Source organism: Apodemus sylvaticus, chromosome 3 (assembly GCF_947179515.1).
Source record: "Apodemus sylvaticus chromosome 3, mApoSyl1.1, whole genome shotgun sequence".
NCBI classification, from domain to species: domain Eukaryota; kingdom Metazoa; phylum Chordata; class Mammalia; order Rodentia; family Muridae; genus Apodemus; species Apodemus sylvaticus.
In genome coordinates, this window is record NC_067474.1 from 130,142,322 (window position 1) to 130,164,048 (window position 21,727).

The following is a 21,727-nucleotide window of genomic DNA, read 5'->3' on the forward strand; positions in this document are numbered from 1 at the left end:
GCATATCTCAATGGTTGGGTTCTCATGAACCATGCATGTTCATCTTAAATGTTCACCTTGTATGACAGTTAGCTGTCAATTGGAAGCAATTCAAAGACCATTAAACAGCTGATAAGCCAGGTGGAAAGAGCCTTCCAGACTTTGTCCTGCTGAACCCTGGGTGACAATGAAACAAGATCTTTATAGATGATACTTCATACAGAAGTGCTGATGTGTGGCATGCAACTGTATTGATGAGTCGTGTCACTGCTTGCCTTTGGCTTTCTACTGAGGACCCTGTCTTCTGATGCAGCAATGAGCTCAAGAAGGTCGTTCAATAGGGGATGTTTGACGTTTACACCCCACAAAAGACGTAGCATCCATCAGATAGCTTTAGCAACAGCTGTCCTCTATGGACATCCAAGAACTTGATATTATTTTTCCTGTTCATGTACTTTGCAAAGAGGCCAGCATCCGTTGTGAACCCTCAAGCATACACTTCAAAGGACCTTGAGCTTTGTTCATCAGGAACAATGACTTGAGTAATTGTTCTGTCAAACTCAGCACATTTTCTAGCCTTAAGAACTACCTCACGTTTCCTGAGCATCTTTTGTTGTTATGAAAGCCATTGCTTTCAAGCCCAGTAGCCCATTCTTCTGCTGCTTGGCATTTGTGACTGTGCATTGGCTAGTTGAGAATGATTCATTCTTCTCTGGTAGCAACAATAATTATCTTATATTCTCATTGTCTGTATGATCAAAAGGCTATACACCAAATTGACAGCATCCCTCAAGGCGCCATAGGACAGAAACACCTTGACTATCTATGTGCCCATTCTTGGTCACATGGTGGAGTGGTGAGTCTATTTGATAGCCAGTGGTGTTTACCAAAGCATTATGCTGGAACAGCAATTCTATACCTTCAGGTGCCCATGAAGGTTTATGCAATGGTGTCCATCCAGTGTGGTCTTTAACTTTTGGGTCATTTCCGTTTTGCAAAAGGTATTCAACAGAGAGTATATTGCTTTTAATGGAAACAACATGAAGCACAGTCTCTCCTGTGATTTCTTTTCCTGGTGTAGTACCAGGTGATGACTTCACTGTGGAGGGGCTTGACATCATTTGTCTGTGAGTTGAATTATTCAGCGAAAGTGGAGCTGTGCCCAGTGAAATTTAAGGGAGTCATCTGATATGGTAGTTTCTCCTGAGTGTGACATCAACTTAAAGTTGGCCTAAAGGCAGTGAAGAACAGTTGATCAACAGTACTTTTTCTGCAAGCTGTGTCTCTGTTGCTACTTGGAATGTTGCTCCCAAATCTCTTAGAAGTAGGATTGGGGGACCTGATGCAGCAGTCACAATTTCTGTTACATTTTAGTGAGAGACGATCTTTTTTACACAGACCTTCTCAGGAGTCTCTTGTTCACAGTGTCTGGAGACACTGTATGCTCAGCCAATTGTAAAGAGAGTCTAAGATGGTGATACATGCCTGTAATCCCAGAATTGGGAGGCTGAAGGAGGAGGAGCATGAGTTCAAGGTCAGCTAGGGCTACATAACAAGACCCTGTTTTAAATCAAACAACATAAAACAAACCAAAGCCAACCAAGAAAACCAAAGACGGGGTGGGGACAAAACCCAAAGAACCCAAGATACTTTTCTGATAAATATGTAGAACAAAAAAGGTTTTTGGTTCAAAGATCATTATATACTTCTATCCTTTGATATACTAAGTCAATAGAAAATGTAGTTTTACAATTATGGCTCAGGGCGGGTGCTAGTGGTTAAGAGCTCAGTATTCTTGCAGAGAATCCAGATTTGGTTCCAGTACCCACATGACTGCTCACCGTTATGTGTAACTCGAGTTCCAGGGGAGCCAATACTTTGTTCTGGCCTCCACTGGCACTGAATGGTATACTCACATTCAGGCAAAAACAATTATGCATTTAGAATAAAAATAAAATTTTAAAACCAAACAAAAGAAAAAACCCTAAAAAACAAAAACATAAACTCTTTTCTACCGAGTAAGTTCCAGGACAGCCATGTTTACACAGAGAAACCTTGTCTTAAAAGCAAACCAACCAACCAACCTGTGTGCATAGGTAAACATTATTTTATCTGTGGGCTGCTATAATTTTAAAAGATACTATTCACTGTAGCAGCTGCAAGAAAAGTAACAGCTGAAAAACAAGTCATGGTATGGGAAAGTCAAAGTTCTCCCAGGTAGCATAATTTAAAAGGCCAAAATATTTGCCCAGAAACTGAACCTCTGCTTTATAAAGAAACTTAATATATGTCCTGAGTGCTTAGCAGATGAGTGAGGAGATGGACTGTTTGAACCGTTAATGACAATGAAACAGTTAATGAGAGAGAAAATAGCCTTTCTATTCAACCATATATACAAATAATAAGTTCCTAACTATGATATAAATGTGAAAAAGAAAACTTTCAGGAAAGATAAGGATGTTTGTTTTTTATGATATAGAGGAGAGAAGATAATGAAGCTTTTTTTATAAGGCTTGAAAGACAAAGATTGGTGTTTATTAAAATTTACAATGTGCAACCTATAATCCTAGCACTGAGGAGGCAGAGGCAGGAGAATCAATGTAAATTTGAGGCCAGCCTGGCCTACAGAGTGAGACCTTGTCTATGAATTAATGCATAAATTAATAAATAAACAAACAGTTATTGCAAGACAACAGGAACAGAAGAGATGCCCAACCATTTAGAAGAAAATACTAAAATATTTGGAGAGCATAGACTTGAAAAGGATTATTAATAAGCATATATGAGGAGAGTTTTATATACCTCTAATAATAATAACAGGAAGACTAGAAAGTCATAACAGAGGAAGCACCAAGTACTTGCAGACATGAAAAGGTGTTCAGACTCTTTAATAGTCATGGAAGTGCAGATCAAAACACATGAAGTGGGGTTTGTTTTCAACCTAAATGTTTGGATTCCTTGGCTCAGCACTCTTCCTCACATCCAGGGCCCCAGGTGCTTGGCAAGTCTCCTCCACTGATCTATATTTCCCAGCCTGTTTTAAAAGCCTAATTAAAGTTTTTCTTCCTAACTGTTGAAATGATTCTTCATTTTAAGTATGAAGTAGTCTTTGAGACATTGACATGTTTTGTTTATGTAAGTGTATGTGTGCACTTTCATGAGTTTATGTGCATCATGTGTATCTGAACCTGTGGAGGCCAGAAGAGGGTATAGGATCCCCCTTAGTGTGGAGTTGTTACAGGCACTTCAGAGCCACCATGTGGGTACTGGGAACTGAATCTGGGTTCTATTCAAGAGAAGTGAGTTCTCTGGGTTTTTGTTTGTTTTGTTTTGTTGTTATTTATTTATTTATTTATTTATTTTATTTGAGGCAGTGTTAGAGAGATTCACCTGCCCTTGCCCCTGCTGGGATTAAAGGCATTTGCCACCACGCCAGGATCAAACATTTTAAACTACCAAACTACTGAACCATCTCTCCAGCCTCATGAAATAGTCTTTTAAAATGACATACTTTGAAAGAAAAAAAATGTGTGTTTGGTGACACCCATCACCTAATCTTGGCACTCAGGAGGCAGAGGCAGTTGGATCTCTGAATACAAACCCATTCTGGTCTACACAGTGAATTCCAGGCTGGCTGGGATTAAAAAGTGAGACCCTGTATCAAAAAGAAATATAAACAAAGATCATCCTTGCTACCTATGTTCAAGGCCAGTCTGGGATACGTGAGAGACCCTGTCTAAAGAGAAAAGAAAGAAAAAAAAATACAATTTATAGGAAAATAAGTCTTCAAAGATAAAGATAAATACTTGTTTTGTTGAAAGAGAAGCTCAACCAAACTACCTGCTGGAAACTACAGATTTCTGTGTTAATGACACGAATATTCAGGTTCTGTGTAGTAATTGGCTGTTTTAATGTTTTCATTCAGAGATAAGTGCTGCCAGCAACACCTGATGTGGGATTGGGCTTTAGCAATCAGACTGATGGCTGGTGTGTAGGAGAGGTTAATGTCACTAAGGCGCAAACATCATTGTGGAGATGGGGGCAGGGTTTCATTTGTCCATGTCTGAGCAACCTTGTCCTGTATGTCAGTCCTGCATGCCGAGTGGTCAGTGAAGTCCGGATTGAGTGTGGTGGCCCACTGATGCTGAGGACAACAGTGTCGAATCATTGCTTTAGTAAAAAAAGTTGGTTAAAGCTTTCCCCCCTTATTTTAGAAAGTTGAATGGTTTGTTTCTTCCTTTTGTTTCCACAGAAGGCTTTCAAAAAGTTGAAAATTTAATTAAAATAACACATTTTCTTTCCATGTAACTTCTTTTTCTTCCAGAGTAACTTGATTAAGCAGTTATTTTTCTAAGTATATTTGGCCATAAACAGTTATACTCTGAGCAGTTCTAATTTGTTGTTGTCTTGTATCTTTAAAATAAAATAGTTTTGGTCTAGGGACTATATTTTAAAGGCTTATTTTGTTTTATTAGCTTTATATTTTGAGCCTTTTATAATACCTAGTTATTTACAAATATATGCAGTGGGATTTTTTTGTTTGTTTCTGAACAGTGATTAGTAAAATTGATATCATTTTTCTAGAAATTCAGGATATGGATGTACTAACATGGTCATTTGTAATACCATAACTAAAACTTTCTACTAGAATTTATCGTTTGATAAAATATTACAGTTTTTTTTGTGTATCTTTTATTGACAGTTCATTTGCTTTTGATAACATTTAAACTGGATAGTCCTTTAGTTTCTTTATATTTAAATACCCTTAGTACTGCAGTACTATACAGCTGAGAACTATATGAAAGTGTTCTTTTCTTTTTTTTCTTTTTAATTTTAACATTTTCTTAAGCTGAGGGTTTTTCACATCAAGGACATTTGTGAGAGAAAGGACTTAACTATTTAGAGGATAAACATGTTTTGTTTTTCTTTTGAGACAGGCTTTTTCCATATAGCCCAGGTCTTGAACTCCAAATTCTCCTGCTAAAGCCTGCTCAATGCTGGGATTACGCGTGTATCATAAGGCCTAGCTAGGAACTTAAAAAACTGTATTTGAGGGCCGATGCAAGTGGGGCCTGAGCAAGTTGAGTTCAATTCCCAACAACCACATGATGGCTCACAACCATCTGTACAGCTACAGTGTACTCATATACATAAAATAAATAAATAAATCTTTAAAAAAAAAAACCTAAATTTGAAAGGGAAGTATTGAGGGACATTTGTTGACTTTTTGATTTTTGGTTTTTTCGAGACAGGGTTTCTCTGTATAGCCCTGGCTGTCCTGGAACTCACTCTGTAGACCAGGCTGGCCTTGAACTCAGAAATCCGCCTGCCTCTGCCTCCCAAAGTGCTGGGATCACAGGCGTGCACCACCACCGCCCGGCTAGTTTGGTACAGTTTCATGGTCTAGTTCATTAGTTGGGAAGCCATTTGATAGTTAGTTATGGTACATTCACAAATGGGAGCGAGAACTGAGTTCACATACTCGTGCTGCTTGCTCTTTCTCAGCTTGATTTCTCCATTCATTCATGTAGGGTGCAGGACCCCTGTCTAGGGAGCCGAGTCGCTCATGCCGAGCTGGGCCTCCCCACATCTATTAACTTAAGACAGTCTCTCACAGACTTGCCAATAGGCCAAGTCAATAGAATCCATTCTTTATTAAAGCTCTTTCCTCATTATTCTGTCTTATCAACCTGACAATTAAAACCAACCATCAGGAGGCTGGTGTGATGGTGTGTGGTCGAGAGTGCCTGCTACTCTTCCAGAGGACCCTACTTCAGTTCCTAGCACCCACTTCAGGCTGCTCATAATAGCTGAGGGGGGGGGGAGTTCTCTGTGTAGCCCAGGCTGGCCTGGCCTCAAACTCAGAAATCTGCCTGTCTCTGCCTCCCAAGTGCTGGGATTAAGGGTGTGTGCCACCACCCCCTGGCACACACACAAAATTAAAAAAGAATTTGAGACAAGGTTCCTCAAAAAGTAGTCCTGACTGTTTTGGAACTCTCTATGCAGGAGTTCCCCATCTAGGCCTCAAACTCACAGAGATCCTCCTACCACTCCTTCCATCAATAAAATAAATCTTAAACAAAAGCTAACTAACCATCACACAGACTTTGTGTAGGGTGTGGAGAGAGGAAGTACCGCCTGGGTACTTGGTGGAACTGGGAAAAGAACTAAAGGTCTAACTATTTTTTGAGTAGAAACTGAGCCAGTTTTGTTTGGGGGCATATTCTTTCATTTTAGATTTGTTTGTTTGTTTGTTTATGTGTTTTATGTTTATGAATGCTCTGTCTACATGTATGCCTGAAGGAGGGCATTTGATTCCATTATAGATGGTTGTGAGCCACCATATGATTCCTGGGAATTGAACTCAGGAACTCAATCAGAACAGTCAGTGCTCTTAACTGCTGAGCCATCTCTCCAGCCCTTGGGGCCCATTCTTGAAATTTTCCTTCAAAGCCATATTGTACCTCTTAATTCCTGCATCCTACAATAACATGAATTATATTGCTTTTGACTGAATTTTTTTTTAGGTTTGTGTTTAATTTTAGAGGCTCTACCAATTCAATTTTGTCTTTTTCCCCCTTTATTAGTTTTGCTGCTATTGTTTGTTGTCTCCTCTCTGAATCTCTTCACTCTGTTTAAACCTTCAAATGTGTTTGCCATTTGGGATTAATCATAACGTTTTTTTAGCCCATTCATGTTCTCCTCTGTATCACTGCTTCGCTGCTTTCATTGTTGAATAGCATTGTGTTACATAGAGATGAATCACAACTTGTCTCATCTCCCGCTATATACGCCCCATATATACCCCACTTTGGGGGTATTACAAGTTGTTTAGCTATGAATTTCATATACAGGTTTTTTGGTAGGTGTTTCATTTTTCTTGAATATGTAAAATCATTGAGCCAGAAGGTGACTATTTAGCCTTTGAGGATACCTGGCTTTTCTTTATAGTGTAGCATGAGTGTAGGGAGTGCCTTCCTTCCTCTTCATTCATTTGCTATTCTGCCTTTGAATTATCATTACTTTTTAAAAAAAGATTTATTTATTTATTATGTATTATATAAGTACACTGTCTTCAGACACTCCAGAAGAGGGCATCAGATTTTGTTATGGATGGTTGTGAGCCACCATGTGGTTTCTAGGATTTGAACTCAGGATCTTTGGAAGAGCAGTTGGTGCTCTTAACTGCTGAGCCATCTCTCCAGCCCCTGAATTATCATTACTTTAATGGCTATAAAATAGTGTCTCATTTTGAAATTTTTTTGTTTCTCAAGACATGGTTTCTCTATATAGCTCTAGCTGTCCTGGAACTTGATCTGTGGACAAGGCTGGCCTGGAACTTAGAGATCTGCCTGCCTCTGCCTCCCCACAGAGAGTAAAGGTGTGCACCACTACCAATTGACTCATTATGGAATTTTTGTTTTTGAAGATTATTAAGAACTATATACTTCAGAATAACCTGGAAATATCTATGTATCTCAGGCTGATCTCAAACTTCTCTGTAGCCTGCTGAATGCGGGGGAATGCAGACATGCACACTCATACCCTGCCTCTGATTTTCGTTTGCATTTCCTTGATGACTGATATTGAACACCTTTTAATGTGCTTGATTTAGCCATTTGGTCTGTTTTTTGTTTGATTTTGGTTTTTTGTTTTTCAAGACAAGATTTCTCCGTGTAATAGTCCTGACTGTCCTGGACTCAATTTGTTGACCAGGCTGGCCTTGAACTCACAGAGATCTGCCTCTGCCTCCTGAGTGCTGGGATTAAAGGTGCCACCACCAAAAACATGCCTATTTATGTTTTGGCTATTTGTATATATATTTTGTGTGTGTGTGTGTGTGTGTGTGTGAGTCACAATGCATGTATAGTAGTCAAAAGATGGTACCCTCCACCAATGTGGGCCAGGGCAACTTGAACTTAGGTCATCAGGCTAGCTCAACACACACCTTACCTGCAGGCCACCTGGTCTACATAGTGCATTCCAGAACTGTTAGGATTACACAGCGAGACCCTATCTTAAGAATAAGAATATCTAAAATCCAGTATGGTGTCATATTGCCAATATCCAGTATAATATTAGTTATTAGCTAGAGTCTTCCTGTTGTACATTAGTCACTTAATAGTTTTTGGAATGAATCGCTCAGGTTACAGCTTTACTTATGTTTCAAAGATGTGAAATTTTACTGAAGTAAAAGTATTTTATGAGGAAGAAAAACCTTTATATTTCAGGCATCTATGGGTAACATTTCAAAAGGGTCCCCTTGGCTAACACTAACCTGACAGCCGATTTGACTGAGTACTATTTCACATTGATTATTTCACATAGGAACTAGTTTTGGGTGAAGAAATTAGAAAATGAATAATTTTCATATACAAAATAACATACATCTCTCTTCCAGCTCTTCCACCAAAGCCACCTAAGCCAATGACTTCAGCAGTTACAAATGGAGTGAAGGACAGTTTCATTTCTCTTCAAGATGCAGAGTGGTATTGGGGAGATATTTCCAGGTAACTCAAAATTCTACCATAATTGAATGCAGTGTTTTTAATTGATTTTGAAGTAGTAGATAAATAGTTTAATGCTCTATTGGCTTTCATTTAAAGATTACATTTTAAAAAGTATGGGTAGTAACCCTTCAAAAGTGTATTTAGGGGCTGTAGGTTAGCTCAGAGGTTTAAAGGTGATTGTGCCAAGCATGATTACATGAGTTCAGTCCCCTGAGTTCCCATGGTGGAAGAAGGGAACTGTTTTACAAGTTGTCCCATGATCCACCTCACATGCATTGTGGTGTGTCAACACCCCCCCCCACACACACACACGAAAAATTTAAAAGAGTCTGTAGGGGCTGGAGTGATGACTCAGAGGTTTTATGAACGACTCCAGTTCCAGAGAATACAACATCTTCTGCCTTTGCAGGCTCTGCATGCATTTGGTGAATAGACATACATATAGGCAAAACATCCATATACAATTAAAAAAAAAACCTTTTAAAACAAAAGCATCATTCTTTCATTCTCAAGACAAAATGACAGGAAGATCTTTGGGTTATGAGTGTGATTGTACTTTTCCAATCTGTGACAAGGATGGACTTTTAAATATATAATCCTTACACATTTAAGATAGTTACATTAGAATAAAGGAACTTAGATTCCCTTTACCTTTTTTGTTTCATTTTGTCTTTTTAGATAGGCTTTCATTCTGTAGTCTTGGATGGCCTGAAACTCAATCTGTAACAGAAAACTCCCTCTGCTTCCCATCCTTCTTCATGTCTGCTGGCCTTTCCTTTCCTTTTTTTGTAACCCAGCAGTCAGGTCTTGAATTTGGGATCCTCCCCACTTACCCTTCCAAGTATCTGGGATTACAGACCTGTACCATCTGGCTCTGCTCCCTTTCCTTTTTCTCCTTAAGGCAGTTGATCTAAGGTTTGCATGCACTAGAGTCAGTTGAGGTGGAGCCCAAGAACCTTTGAGGCAGGGTTGTACTTTGTATTCAGTGCTGACCTTGAACCATCTCAAACTTTAGATCTCTTGCCTCAGCCTTTGTGATGCTAGGATGCCACCCTGGGCAGGTACCACCATGCCCTTCATTAGGTGATTTTGATGCAGGCCTGTTTGGTTTTGTTTTCATTTTTTGAGGCAGGGTTTCTCTGTGTAGCCAGGCTGTCCTGGAAGTAGCTCTGTAGAACAGGCTGGCCTCAAGCTCACAGAGATTGCCTGCCTCTGCCTACCAAGTGCTGGGATTAGAGGTGTGTGACACTATACCTGGTTTGATGCTGTTTTTAAAAAAATCATTTCTTTTAGTTTTTGAGACTACATCATTTCCCCCTTCCCTTTCCTCCCTCCAAATTTCTTTTTTCCTTCCATGCTCTTTTAAATTCATGACTTTTTTAAAAAAATTTCTTTATATAGCTTAATCTCAGAAATAGATATCAAGAAGAGATCTGCTTTTTGGGTTAAATGTAGATTTAGATAATTTTGAACACAGAGAGGGTATATTTGTTTACTTGTATATTGTTTATTAATTGAATATTGTATCTTTTAGTTATTTTTCTCATTAAAGTTTGACGGGTGTCTAATGGTTTTGCTTGGGTTTTTTTTTTTTTTTTTTTTTTTTTGAGACAGAGTTTCACTATGTAGCTCAGTCTGGCTAGAAGCATTTTCTGTAGACCCTGTTGACCTCGACTGTGTCCAGCCTCTTGACTGGACAGTTTACAGGCTTGCACCCCCATGCCCATCTATTGTACTTTGTTTTCTGTTTCTGTCGAAGCTGGCTCCAGCTGATGCTGTAGTGCCTCAGTATATCACCTCTTAACCTTTGCTGCCATCCATCCCAGTTCTCATTTACCCATATCATTTTATTTTTTCATTGGCATTAGGTATATTCACACTGTTACACACATAATTGTTATCTGTCCTTAGAACATGTGCATCTTTCTAACTGAAACTCTACCAGTTAAAACAGGTCTTCTTCCTCTCCTTGAGCCCTTCCTAACCAGGCTTCTATATTCTGTCTTTATAAATTTAACTACTGTAAATAGTGGAATTATATAACATTAAATATTTGTGACTAGCTTTTCACTTACTTCAGATAACTTCATAGTTCATTCATGTGTCAGAATTTCTCTTCTTTTTAAATCTAAATATATCCTAATATTTATAAATATTACACTTTGTTTATTCAACTAAAATAAGGATTTGGTGGATATTTGGGTTATATTTTTTAGCTTTTATGCTGATATGAATGAAGCTGTTATAAATATATTATTTATAAATAAATATCTGCTAGACTTCTTGCTTTTGATGATTTGGGGATATTTACCCCAAAACCGAGATTGCTAGATGATTTGTTAATTCTGTGTTTAATTTTTGAAAAGGACTTAATACATATTAAATTCAGTAGACCAATTATATAATAAGAGTGTTTTTAATATTTAAGTGCCACTTAAACTATACTTTAAATCATGCTTTATTGGAATTCAAGGATCTTTTATGTTTTACATTCCACGGAATAATGTTCCTGAAATTCCTAAGCTGCAGAAGGAATTTAACACTTATTCAAATTAGCACCATGTTGATAGTCGTGAACTTCAGTGAATTTTCCCCTCTGCTCAGTAACAGTACCACTGCCACTTAAAGCAATGACCTTCTTCCTAAATAGCTGTGGGTTTTCTTGAAACTCTTCATGTTCAGACCTGCCTAAGAAAGCCCTAATGGCTTATTAGAAACATGATCTGTACAGACAATTGAAATCTGGAGGAGTTAGACATCAAGTAATCTTTCCCTAGATTATATAACACCAGAAATAAAATCAGATTTTGTTTCCATGGGGAGGACCTGCATGACTACTGGAGACTTGGGGGTAGTGTGACTTCCAGCTGGTCTTGATAATAATATGTGAAGACAACCAGTGTTTAAGATATTTTTTCTTTTTTAAATGTTTCCTATAACTTTGCTTCTCAGGGAAGAGGTAAATGACAAATTGCGGGACATGCCAGATGGCACCTTCTTAGTTCGTGATGCCTCAACAAAAATGCAGGGGGACTATACATTGACTTTGAGGTAAGTGCTTTTCTGTTTCTGGCTGGGGTCCTCCTAGCATGAATATATTGAGAGTTCTGTATTTTCTTTAAATATTTATATATTTTCCATTTTTATTTAATTTAGATACATAATTTTTAGCTTTGTTAACATTTTAACTTTAGAATCCCTTTACTGTACATAAAATATGTAAACATAAAATGGTGCCTATTTTATTTCTACATTTTAAATATTTGTACCAATAAGATAAAAAGGCTAAAATTCCTAAATATTAGATAATAAGGAATATATTATCTTATTCTCTTACCTTCATTAATGAAGGAAAAGTGTTGGCTGTAGCTTAATTCTCCAAACACTCTTATTTTTTTTTTTTTTTGCATAATAGCACCTTTATTCTCCAAACTGCCACTAGATCTAATTGAGGCAAAAACTGTACAAACACACACACACACACACACACACATACACATACACACATACACACCCACACACCCCCCCACACACACACAGAGACTTGTACTTGCACTTACTCCTATGTATACTTATCAAATTGTTTTGGAATGTTACATCAGACTGCAAACCATAGATTATAGTGAGCATATATATTAGTTCTCCAATGGAGATAACCGAACATTTTGACATTACCTGGAAAAGTATGGCACTTAGTAGTTTTAAGTTGGATGAATAAATTGTGGTTTTTAGCTATTTGTTATGTCTGTTGGTTTCTATTTAGTATGTTCTTTTGTGTGAACACTCTTATTTTTTTCCTAATGTGGGCCTTAGGAAGTGTTACTCAGCGTAGTTTTGACAGATTAGAGAGGTAGACAAGAGAATAGTTCTAGCCTGTGTTCTTCCATGTGGACAAACTGGCATTTTATAAATGGTAGAGCTATGACATTTTATACTTACAAGGATGGGATATATATTAAAAACAGGCCAAGAACAACTTCATTAGCTATTTCAACATTTAATTTTAATCATTAGAATCACATAATTGCAGTCTGGAGAGACAACTCAAATTTTTTTCTTTTTTCTGAGACAGGGTTTCTCTGTATAGCCTTGGCTGTCCTGGAACTTGCTCTGTAGACCAGGCTGGCCTTGAACTCAGAAATCTACCTGCCTCTGCCTCCCAAGTGCTGGGATTAAAGGCCTGCACCACCACTACCTGGCACAACTCAATATTTAAGAGCATATATGGAGCCCTTGAGGACCTGATTTTGATGGTTCTTTGAACCTACATCAGGTGGCCCATAACTGCCTGTATCTGCAGCTCCAGAAGATTGATGCCCTCTTCTGACCTCTGTAAATAAAAATGCATAGTTTAAAATAAAAATAGAACATTAAAATCACCTAGCTGTAATAAAGTTTTGTGATTTGGTTGTATAATATTAGTGGCTCACCCACTTACTTATTCATTAAAAGCTTCATTGTGCTAGGCAAGAACTCTACCACTTCATCTCCAGCTATTATATATTGACATAGGGTCTTACTGTTTAGCTCTTACTAACCTGGAATCATATGTAGACTAGGCTGGCCTTGACTTCAAGAGATACCCCTCCCTGCCTCTGCCTCCTTGTACTGGAATGAAAGGATTAGGGTGTGTATGAGGTATGTGTGTGAGTGGGCATACAAGCCATCACATACATGTGGAGGTTAGCGGACAACTTTGTGGGTTCAGTTCTCTTTCCACCTTATTTGGGTACTATGAAGGAAACCATGTGACCAGGCTTATGCAGTAAGTGCCTTAACCCACCGAGCTCTCTCACTGGACCCCTAGATTTTTTTTTTCCAAGATAGGGTTTCTCTGTGTAGTCCTTGATATTCTGGAACTCGCTCTATAGATCAGACTGGCCTCAAACTCAGATCTGCCTGCCTCTGCCTCCTGAGTGCTTCGATTAAAGGTGTGTGCCACCATGCCAGGCTCTAGAAAATGTTTTTAATCTCACTGAGATGGTATTTCATCCTCAAATTGTTAGTTATACTACCTAAAAATAATAGTTATTTATATTATGTTCAAGAAAAAAAGCCTGTAAATGTTATATAACTGGGCAGGTTGATGGGTCAGCAGGTAGGCATTTGCTGCAATGCCTCATATTTTAAGTTTGCCTTCTAGGACACACATATTAGAAGGAGGGAACTGATTGGAGGGAACAAGTTGTTCTCTCACTTCCACACAGACTGGGTAGCATGTACACACACACACACACACACAGAGAGACAGAGAGAGATAGAGACACACACACACACACAAAGAGAAAGAGAGAGAAAATAAATGGGATAGATTTTTTGGTTTTTTTGGATTTGGTTTTTTTTTGGAGACAGGGTTTCTCTGTGTAGCCCTGGCTGTCCTGGAATTCACTCTGTAGACCAGGCTACCCTCGAACTCAGAAATCTGCCTGCCTCTGCCTCCCAGAATGCTGGGATTACAGGCGTTTGCCACCACCTCCCAGCCAGGATAGATTTTTAAGGTTATGCGACTTAGCTGAAGTTGCTGAAGTGTTCTTCAGGAACCAAGACAAACAGTGGTCTCCTAGTCTAGGACCAATTTAAGACTTGATGATAAAGGGAATTAGGATGGAGAGTCGGCTCAGGGGTCAGAGCACTGGCTCTGGGTAGGGTACCAGTCATATTTAGGGAATACATAGATACGTGCAAAGAAAATACTCATATGCATATAATAAAATAGTTTTTTAAAAATTAAAGGAATCTTTAATATTTACTAATTTATATGGGTCAAGTCCTTGAATAACATTACTTAAAAAAAGGACCCTCTGATCTTTCCTCAGAGGCAGTCAATTTTGTTGTGGAATAGTAATAAAATTTGAACATTATCTTTACACTGGGCATTATTTCTAAGATTGGGAATTTTTTTGTTTTTTTGTTTTTTTTTTTTGTTTTTTTCAAGACAGGGTTTCTCTGTGTAGCTCTAGCTGTCCTGGAACTCATTCTGTAGACCAGGCTGGCCTCGAACTCAGAAATCTGCCTGCCTCTGCCTCCCAGAGTGCTGGGATTACAGGCATGCGCCACCACCGCTTGGCTTGAGTCTTTCTCTTTGACACAGATGGTCTTTTCCTTGGGATGAATCCTCTTTCTGCTTTCTGCTCAACCAATAGCTATTATTAAAGACAAGTACCACCGCCCGGCGGATCGGGAATATTGATATACTTAAGACATGGCTTTTCCCTGAGGAGTTTGTAATCTAAGTGTGTGATAGTGGAATAGGAGAAACAAATGCACCCTCTACCTTAACTGTTTCATTAGAATTCATTCAATTGCCCCTTCTGTTTACCCAGGCTGTCCTGGAACTTGCTATGTAAACTCACAGATACCTCTGCTCTGCCTCCCAAGTACTCTAACTAAAGGTGTGTATCACCATGCTCAGCTCCTGCTTTCTATTTCTGAATCATACAAGTACTTATCCTTCTGTGTCATGCTTATCATTTTTATGATTTTAAGTCTTTTTTTTAAGATTTATTTATTTATTATATGTAGGTACACTGTAGCTATTTTCAGACACACCAGCAGAGGACATCAGATCTCATTACGGATGGCTGTGAGCCACCATGTGGTTGCTGGGATTTGAACTCAGGACCTTCGGAAGACCAACCGGTGGTCTTAACCACTGAGCCACCTCTCCAGCCCATGCTTATCATTTTTAAACATTTATTATATATATATGAGAATACTGTTGCTCTCTTCAAACACACCAGAAGAGGGCATAGGATCCCATTACAGATGGTGTGAGCCACCATGTGCTTGAACTCAGGACCTCTGGAAGAGCAGTCAGTGCTTGTTACCGCTGAGCCATCTGTCCAGCCTCTTCCTTATCATTCTTAAGTTTAATATTTTTAAAGTTCATATATGTTACAGCAGGGCTCAAATTTTATTTCCTTTAAGGATGGGTAATCTGTTATATGTCTACATTTTGATTTTCTATTCATTGATAGATATAGGCAAAAAAATAAGCAAGGAAAAATTGTATTACTTTTGTTAGTGCACTTAACACAGTTCTACTTGAGCCTAGATTCTAGAGTCTGTAACTATCCTTTAAGGTTTTCATTCATCTAGAAAAGGTTTGGCAAATTGTTGGTTTTCAGGTAATATTTGAGTAGAGCATAGATTAAATGAAAGGACAGAGAGCTTTCTCAGAGCTGTAACTTCATGAGTTTGCTAGTCAGACAAACGATGGACTTAATTCAGTTTAATAAACAGTTAATATCAGGGATATTTAAGTACACAGGGCATTTAATGTGTTAAAACTTTTGTCTGCTATAACCTCCACCTAGGAGGCAGAGGCAGGAGGATTGATAAATTCAAGCTTACCTGGGTAACTTACTAAGACTATCTCAAAATAAGAAGTGAATGGTAGAGTGTCTGGAGAGATGGCTCAGTAGTTAAGAGCACTGGCTGTTTTTCTAGAGAGCCCAAATTCAGTTCCCGTTGTCCACATGACAGCTCACAACCATCTATAACTGTAGTTCTAGGGTATCTGGTGTCTTCTGACCTCGGTGGGTACCAGGGAAGTACATGGTGCACAGATGTGCATGCAGGCAAACACCCATATATATTAAAACCCGTTAGCATAGGATGAGCATACAGTTTAGTGGTGGAGTGCTTGCTAAACATGAATGAGGACCCTAGGTTCTGTCTCCAGTGCTGCCAATACAACAAAAGAGAACAAATTTTGCCTAAAGGACCACTTAGGTAAAGTCAAAAGAAGTAAGAAAGGTATATTGAACAAGAGTTAAAATAATAGAATTTCAAAAAATATGCTTTGGAGGATGTAAGAAATGAAGGAAATACATTTTTTAAGGGCATAATGAAAGCTGACCTTCATGGAAGAAATGACATTTTATATGTAGACAGGGATGCATTGCCAAGGGAGATAACACTGGGAGCAGGGAAGGTGGAATGAGAAGTCGGAGCTATCTTGTGTGATGCAGTTCCATTCTGGCTGTGCAATGTTTGTTAAAAAGAAGTGGTAGGGAATAGACGGTTCGAGGGCTTAGAGAGCCTTGAATTCTAAAGTGTGGAGTTTATATTTAATATTGTAGGTGGGTGTAGAGAGGTTATGATCAGACTATATTTTAAAAGAAAGGAAAAACAGGGTGGGAGATACAGTCCAATCGATGAGTGGTTGCCTAGCATTTGAGAGACCCTGAGTTTGATATTTAGGATCAGGTGTGCTGATGCATGCCTGCAATCTCAGCAGGATCCCAGGAGGATCCAAAATTGAAGGTCATATATATATATACAGATATATAATGAGTACGAGGCCAGCCTGGGCCATATGAGACCTTAACTTAAAACAACAGAACAATTAATGAAATAATGACAGTTACTTAGGGATCTTTTATAGAGTGAGAGGTAGTCATGATTGAATTTAGGATTTATTGCTCATTTAATATTTATATATATATATTGAGTACTAACAGCATTTTTACTCTTCTAAGCAAAAAAAAAAAAAAAAAAAAGCAACCGAGCACAGCCCTCCCTTGTAGTGAGAAGGAAGGGTGAAGACAGGGAGACAACACAGGACAGTAAAAAAGAAATGAGCTGAGACAGTGTCATAGCCCATTAGGTGCTGCACTAGGGATCACGGTGCCCTCAGGAGTGTTGGATGACGATGCTCAGAAGGGCTTCTGAGGCAGTGGCCTTTGAAAGTTGAATTAGAAATCTCCAGCCAGAAAGGTGGACCCAGGGGAGAAAATAAAAAATAGAGAAGCAATCTGGGGGAAGATTTAATGCAAAGACCACTTTGTAGTTGGCTTACATAATCAAGAGGTTGAAATTAGAATGAAAACAAACACATAAAATAAATAAATCTTTAAAAAATAAATAAAAATAGAATGGAAACAAGCTTTGCAGAAACTTAAGGAGACATGAGAAGGAATATGAACTTTATTTCTAAGTGCAAAAAGATTGGTAGATAATTATACACAGAGAATGACATGATCCAGTCCTGATTGCACACTGTCCTTTGATACTCCAGCTGTCTTAGGACAAGACTTTCAGTGAAAGAATGCATAAAGTGACAAGGGTCAGAGCCCGAGACAGTTTTTAAACAGAGTAATAACTATATAGCCAGGAAACAGACAAGAGAGGGGTAAAGTAAAGAGCATCATCATCATCATCATCATCATCATCATCATCATCATCATCATCGGAGGCACGGGAAATGGTGTGTTTGGGAGCAGGAGGCAAGGCAGGGACCCACGCCTTCAGTCCTAGCACTTCGGTGGCGGCAGACTTGGGCACATTTCTGAGTTTGAGACCAGCCTGGTCTACATAGTGAGTTCTGTCTAGGCTAGTTATGGCTACACAGTGAGAAGCTGTCTTGAAAAAAAGGAATGAAAAGCAGCATCACCAGCAAGCACAGGCAGGTGGCTGGGGAGATGGGTCACTGGGTGACTTGTGTTTGCTGCCAAGCCCAGTGACTTGAGTTCAGCCCCGGGCTCCACCTTGTGGAAGGAAAGATAGATACTGAAAGTTGTTCAGTGACCTTCATAAACAATGTAATACATTGTTTATGTATGTGAGTACACTGTAGTTGTCTTCAGACACACCAGAAGACGGCATCAGATCCCATTACAGATAGTTGTGAGCCACCAGGTGGTTGCTGGGAATTGAACTCAGGACCTCAGTGCTCTTAACCTCTGATCCATCTCTCTAGCGCCATACATTTTCTTTCTTTTTTTTTTTTTTGTCTTCAGAATATTTACTGAATGAATGAATTCCTTAACATTGCATTACATTCTCTGCCGATATTCTGTAACATCTTATTCTTTTTATTTCCAATTTAAACAACAACACTGTCATTTTATTTTATTTTTATTTATTTATTTTTTTTATTCGATATATTTTTTATTTACATTTCAAATGATTTCCCCTTTCCTAGCCCCCCCCACTCCCAGAAAGTCCCGTAAGCCCCCTTCTCTCCCCCTGTCCTCCCACCCCCCCTCTCCACTTCCCCGTTCTGGTTTTGCTGAATACTGCTTCACTGATACATTTTCTTTTTAAAGAAGAAAGGAACTGGTATTACTGCTTAGGTGGTAGAGGGCTTGCCTATACACACAAATCTCTAAATTGGATCTCCAGAACAACATAAGCCAGTTACAATATAAGACTAGAACTAAAGGTGGGGGGCAGGACAGTCTGAGGGTTATCCTTGGCAAATAGAGTTTACTGGCAGCCTGGCTACCTGAGACCCTCCTGAAAACCATAGCCATCATAACCAACAAAGAAGAAAGAGCAGGAAAAGAAGGAAGGACTGGGTCAAGGGAACAGGGCCTGGATTTGATAAAATTACTGGTGATCCTTCCAGTAAAGTGGGAGAGATGAAAGTGAAACTGGATTGCAGAGAATTGGGTGAAGATGCTTTTCCACATAGTAACCAGCATTTTAGTTGGGTGAGATGACTCAGCAGTTAAAGGCACTTGCTATGCAAACCTTGAGTTCAGTTTCCAGAATCCATGTGAAAGTGGAAGGAGAAACCAGTGGTGTGTGTTGTCCTTCCAGTAAAAAGTGATGATATATTAAAAAACAAAACATGCTGCATATCTTTAATCCTAGTACTTAGGAGGCAGAGGCAGGCAGCTTTTTTGAGTTCAAGGCCAGCCTGGTCTACAGAGCTAATTCCAGGACAAATGATGTCGTGGAACTGGAATCACAGGTGGTTGTGGCCCCTCAGAATGGGAGTGAGTTTGGTTCCCAGCATCATCTTCCAGAAACTCACAACTACCTATAAATCTGAAAGCTCCAGAGGATTTGAAGCCTGTGGCTTCATCAGACACTTGCAAGTGTGACTACACACACACACACACACACACACACTCACACACTCACACACAACACACACACACACACACACACACACACACACACACACACACACACACAAGTCTTTTTAAAATGAAAGCCTTACTAGAGTCTACAAGGTGTTTCTTGATCTTCTATTTACAGCACTTACTGTTCTCTCTTTCAGCCATTCAGCCCTCAAATCACTGTCTCTTTACTGAGTTAAATCTTTTTTTTTTTTTTAAGATGGAGTTGCTTTGTAGCCCTGGCTGGCCTAGAACTTTCTATATAGAACAGGCTGGCCTTGAACTCACAAAAATCTGTCTGTTTCTACCTCCCGAGTGCTGGGATTAAAGGTGTGCACCATCACTCGCTAGCCTTTATTGTTTTTATTTCTACTTTATTTTAATTTTATTTTATTATTTATTTTATTGTGCCATAGTGTGTTTGTGGAGGTCAAAGAGCAACTTACGGGTACTGTTTTTTTCCTTCTACTAAGTAGGTTCTGTGGATTGACCTGAAGTTGTCGGAATTAGTGACAAAGCCCTTACCGGATGAGCCATCTCTATGGCCCTTCTTTTTCTATTTTTAGCTTGAGGCAAGAAAATTGCCACAAGTTTAAGGCCAGTTGGATCTACACAGCATGTTTCAGGCCAGTATTGGCTGTAGTATGAACCTGGTCTCAGAAAGCTGAAACCCACCCCAGGAGTCAGAATGCAGCCCTCTCCCTCCCCAAACCTCAGAGCTGTGGAGTGCACATGTGCTGTGCTAAGTTCTGTGAGAGCATGGGCTGTGTCTGGCTTCTTCTGTCTTTGTGTCCATAGCACTTTGTATAGTTCCCATTATATAGTAGACATTTGTGGGGGTGTGCAGCAGAGTAACACCCTGAATGAGGCAAGACTTACTTACCTAACATGACTTAGTTAGCCAGTGCTGGTTCAAACTTGTGGAATCTGACTTCGGGTAGTTTATTTTAGTCATATTTAAGTACAGCACAATTTGGAGAAATGTCTCTTGATGAAAATTAACTTAGTCCTATGTATACAACAAAGCTTAAGACATGTTTATATTGAAACTCTTTACAAAGTATGGCCTCTTCCATAAAGATGAGTTCTGTTGACTCAGAAACAATGCTCAAAATAAGGGTCTAGGGAGAATGACTGAGGTAAACGTAGCCTGTGGGAGCCAGGATCGGCCTGGCCACAAGGTAACGTAGACATCACTCAGGCTGTGTCACTCAGGCCCTTGTAAAGTACAAGTGACATCTTCCATAAGGATGGGTTTATTGACTGAGGAGCCGTGCTCAAAATCTAGGGAGCAAGAGTCTGGGATAAACAAACATTATAGTCTCAGGGACTTGGGTGAAACCCAGACCTACAGGGGGCTAGAGAGATGGCTCTGTGGTTAAGAGCGCTCGCTGGCTGCCATTCGAGAGGTCCGGAGCCATTGATGGCTCACAACCCTCTGTAATAGAATCTGATTCTTTATGGTGTAGAGATGAACATGCAGACAGAATACTCATATACATATATAAATAAATCTTAAGAAAAGACTGGCCCTACAGCTAGCAGAGACGGTCAGTGTTGTAGTATGGTGGACAGACACCATGACCAAGGGAAGTCTTAGAAAGGAAACATTTCATTGTCACTGGCTTTTACAGGTTCAGAGGTTTAGTCTACTGTCCACATGACAGGGAGCATGGCAGTGTGCAGGCGGACATGGTGCTGAAGTACTTGAAAGTTCTACAACTAGAGCTGAAGGCAGCAAAAAAGAGAAACTGGGTTTGGCATGGGTTTCTGCAACTTCTACTCATTCTACAGTGACACACTTCCTCCAACAAGGCCATATCTCTGAATCCTTTCAAATAGTGCCACTCCCCGGTGACCAAGTATTCAAATCTATGAGCCTTTCTGTGGAGACCATTCTTATTCGAGCCACCACACCAGGTTATTAACTATGTACTTTCCCAGCCTTCCGGGTGTAAAACAGGTGCACACACCCCCTCCCCTTTCCTGATTTTCCTAAGTGCTTATCTCTGAGCACAAGGGCTTCATGCCCTCTATAGATGTTCAGCACATTAATTTGAATGAGTTTTAAGTGAGACAGGCCATCTGGGATTTATTATCTCTATATCTGTGTGTATATACACCTATATTAATAATATACCATTAGTTGAGTTGATCCTTGTAATGTGCATTTTATATGAATAGTTTGTCATCCATCTAAATACTGACCTAAGCCTTGTATAATGTGAATTTTAACCAGTCTATAGATTCAGGCCTTTCTTACTTAGTCCTTCACAAGTCCTAGTAGGACATTTGTCAAGTATTATAAATGCATAGCATAAAGCATGTAACCCCTCCCCCACATCATGGCGCTGTTAGAAAACCTGAGTGGAAACAGCATAGTAT

General features: G+C 39.3%; 1 protein-coding gene and 1 pseudogene across 2 annotated transcripts in view; one reads left to right on the top strand and one right to left on the bottom strand.

Moving 5' to 3' along the window:
- Positions 1 to 21,727, top strand: part of Pik3r3 (phosphoinositide-3-kinase regulatory subunit 3) — a 74,790-nt gene that overhangs the window by 29,255 nt on the left and 23,808 nt on the right. For both annotated transcript variants that reach the window (XM_052177079.1, XM_052177078.1), the window contains exons 3-4: positions 8,381 to 8,489; positions 11,442 to 11,540. In XM_052177079.1, coding sequence (XP_052033039.1) covers positions 8,381 to 8,489; positions 11,442 to 11,540 — 208 coding nt within the window. The remainder of the gene's footprint in view (positions 1 to 8,380; positions 8,490 to 11,441; positions 11,541 to 21,727) is intronic.
- LOC127679731 (BRCA1-associated RING domain protein 1-like) lies at positions 69 to 2,017 on the bottom strand (annotated as a pseudogene).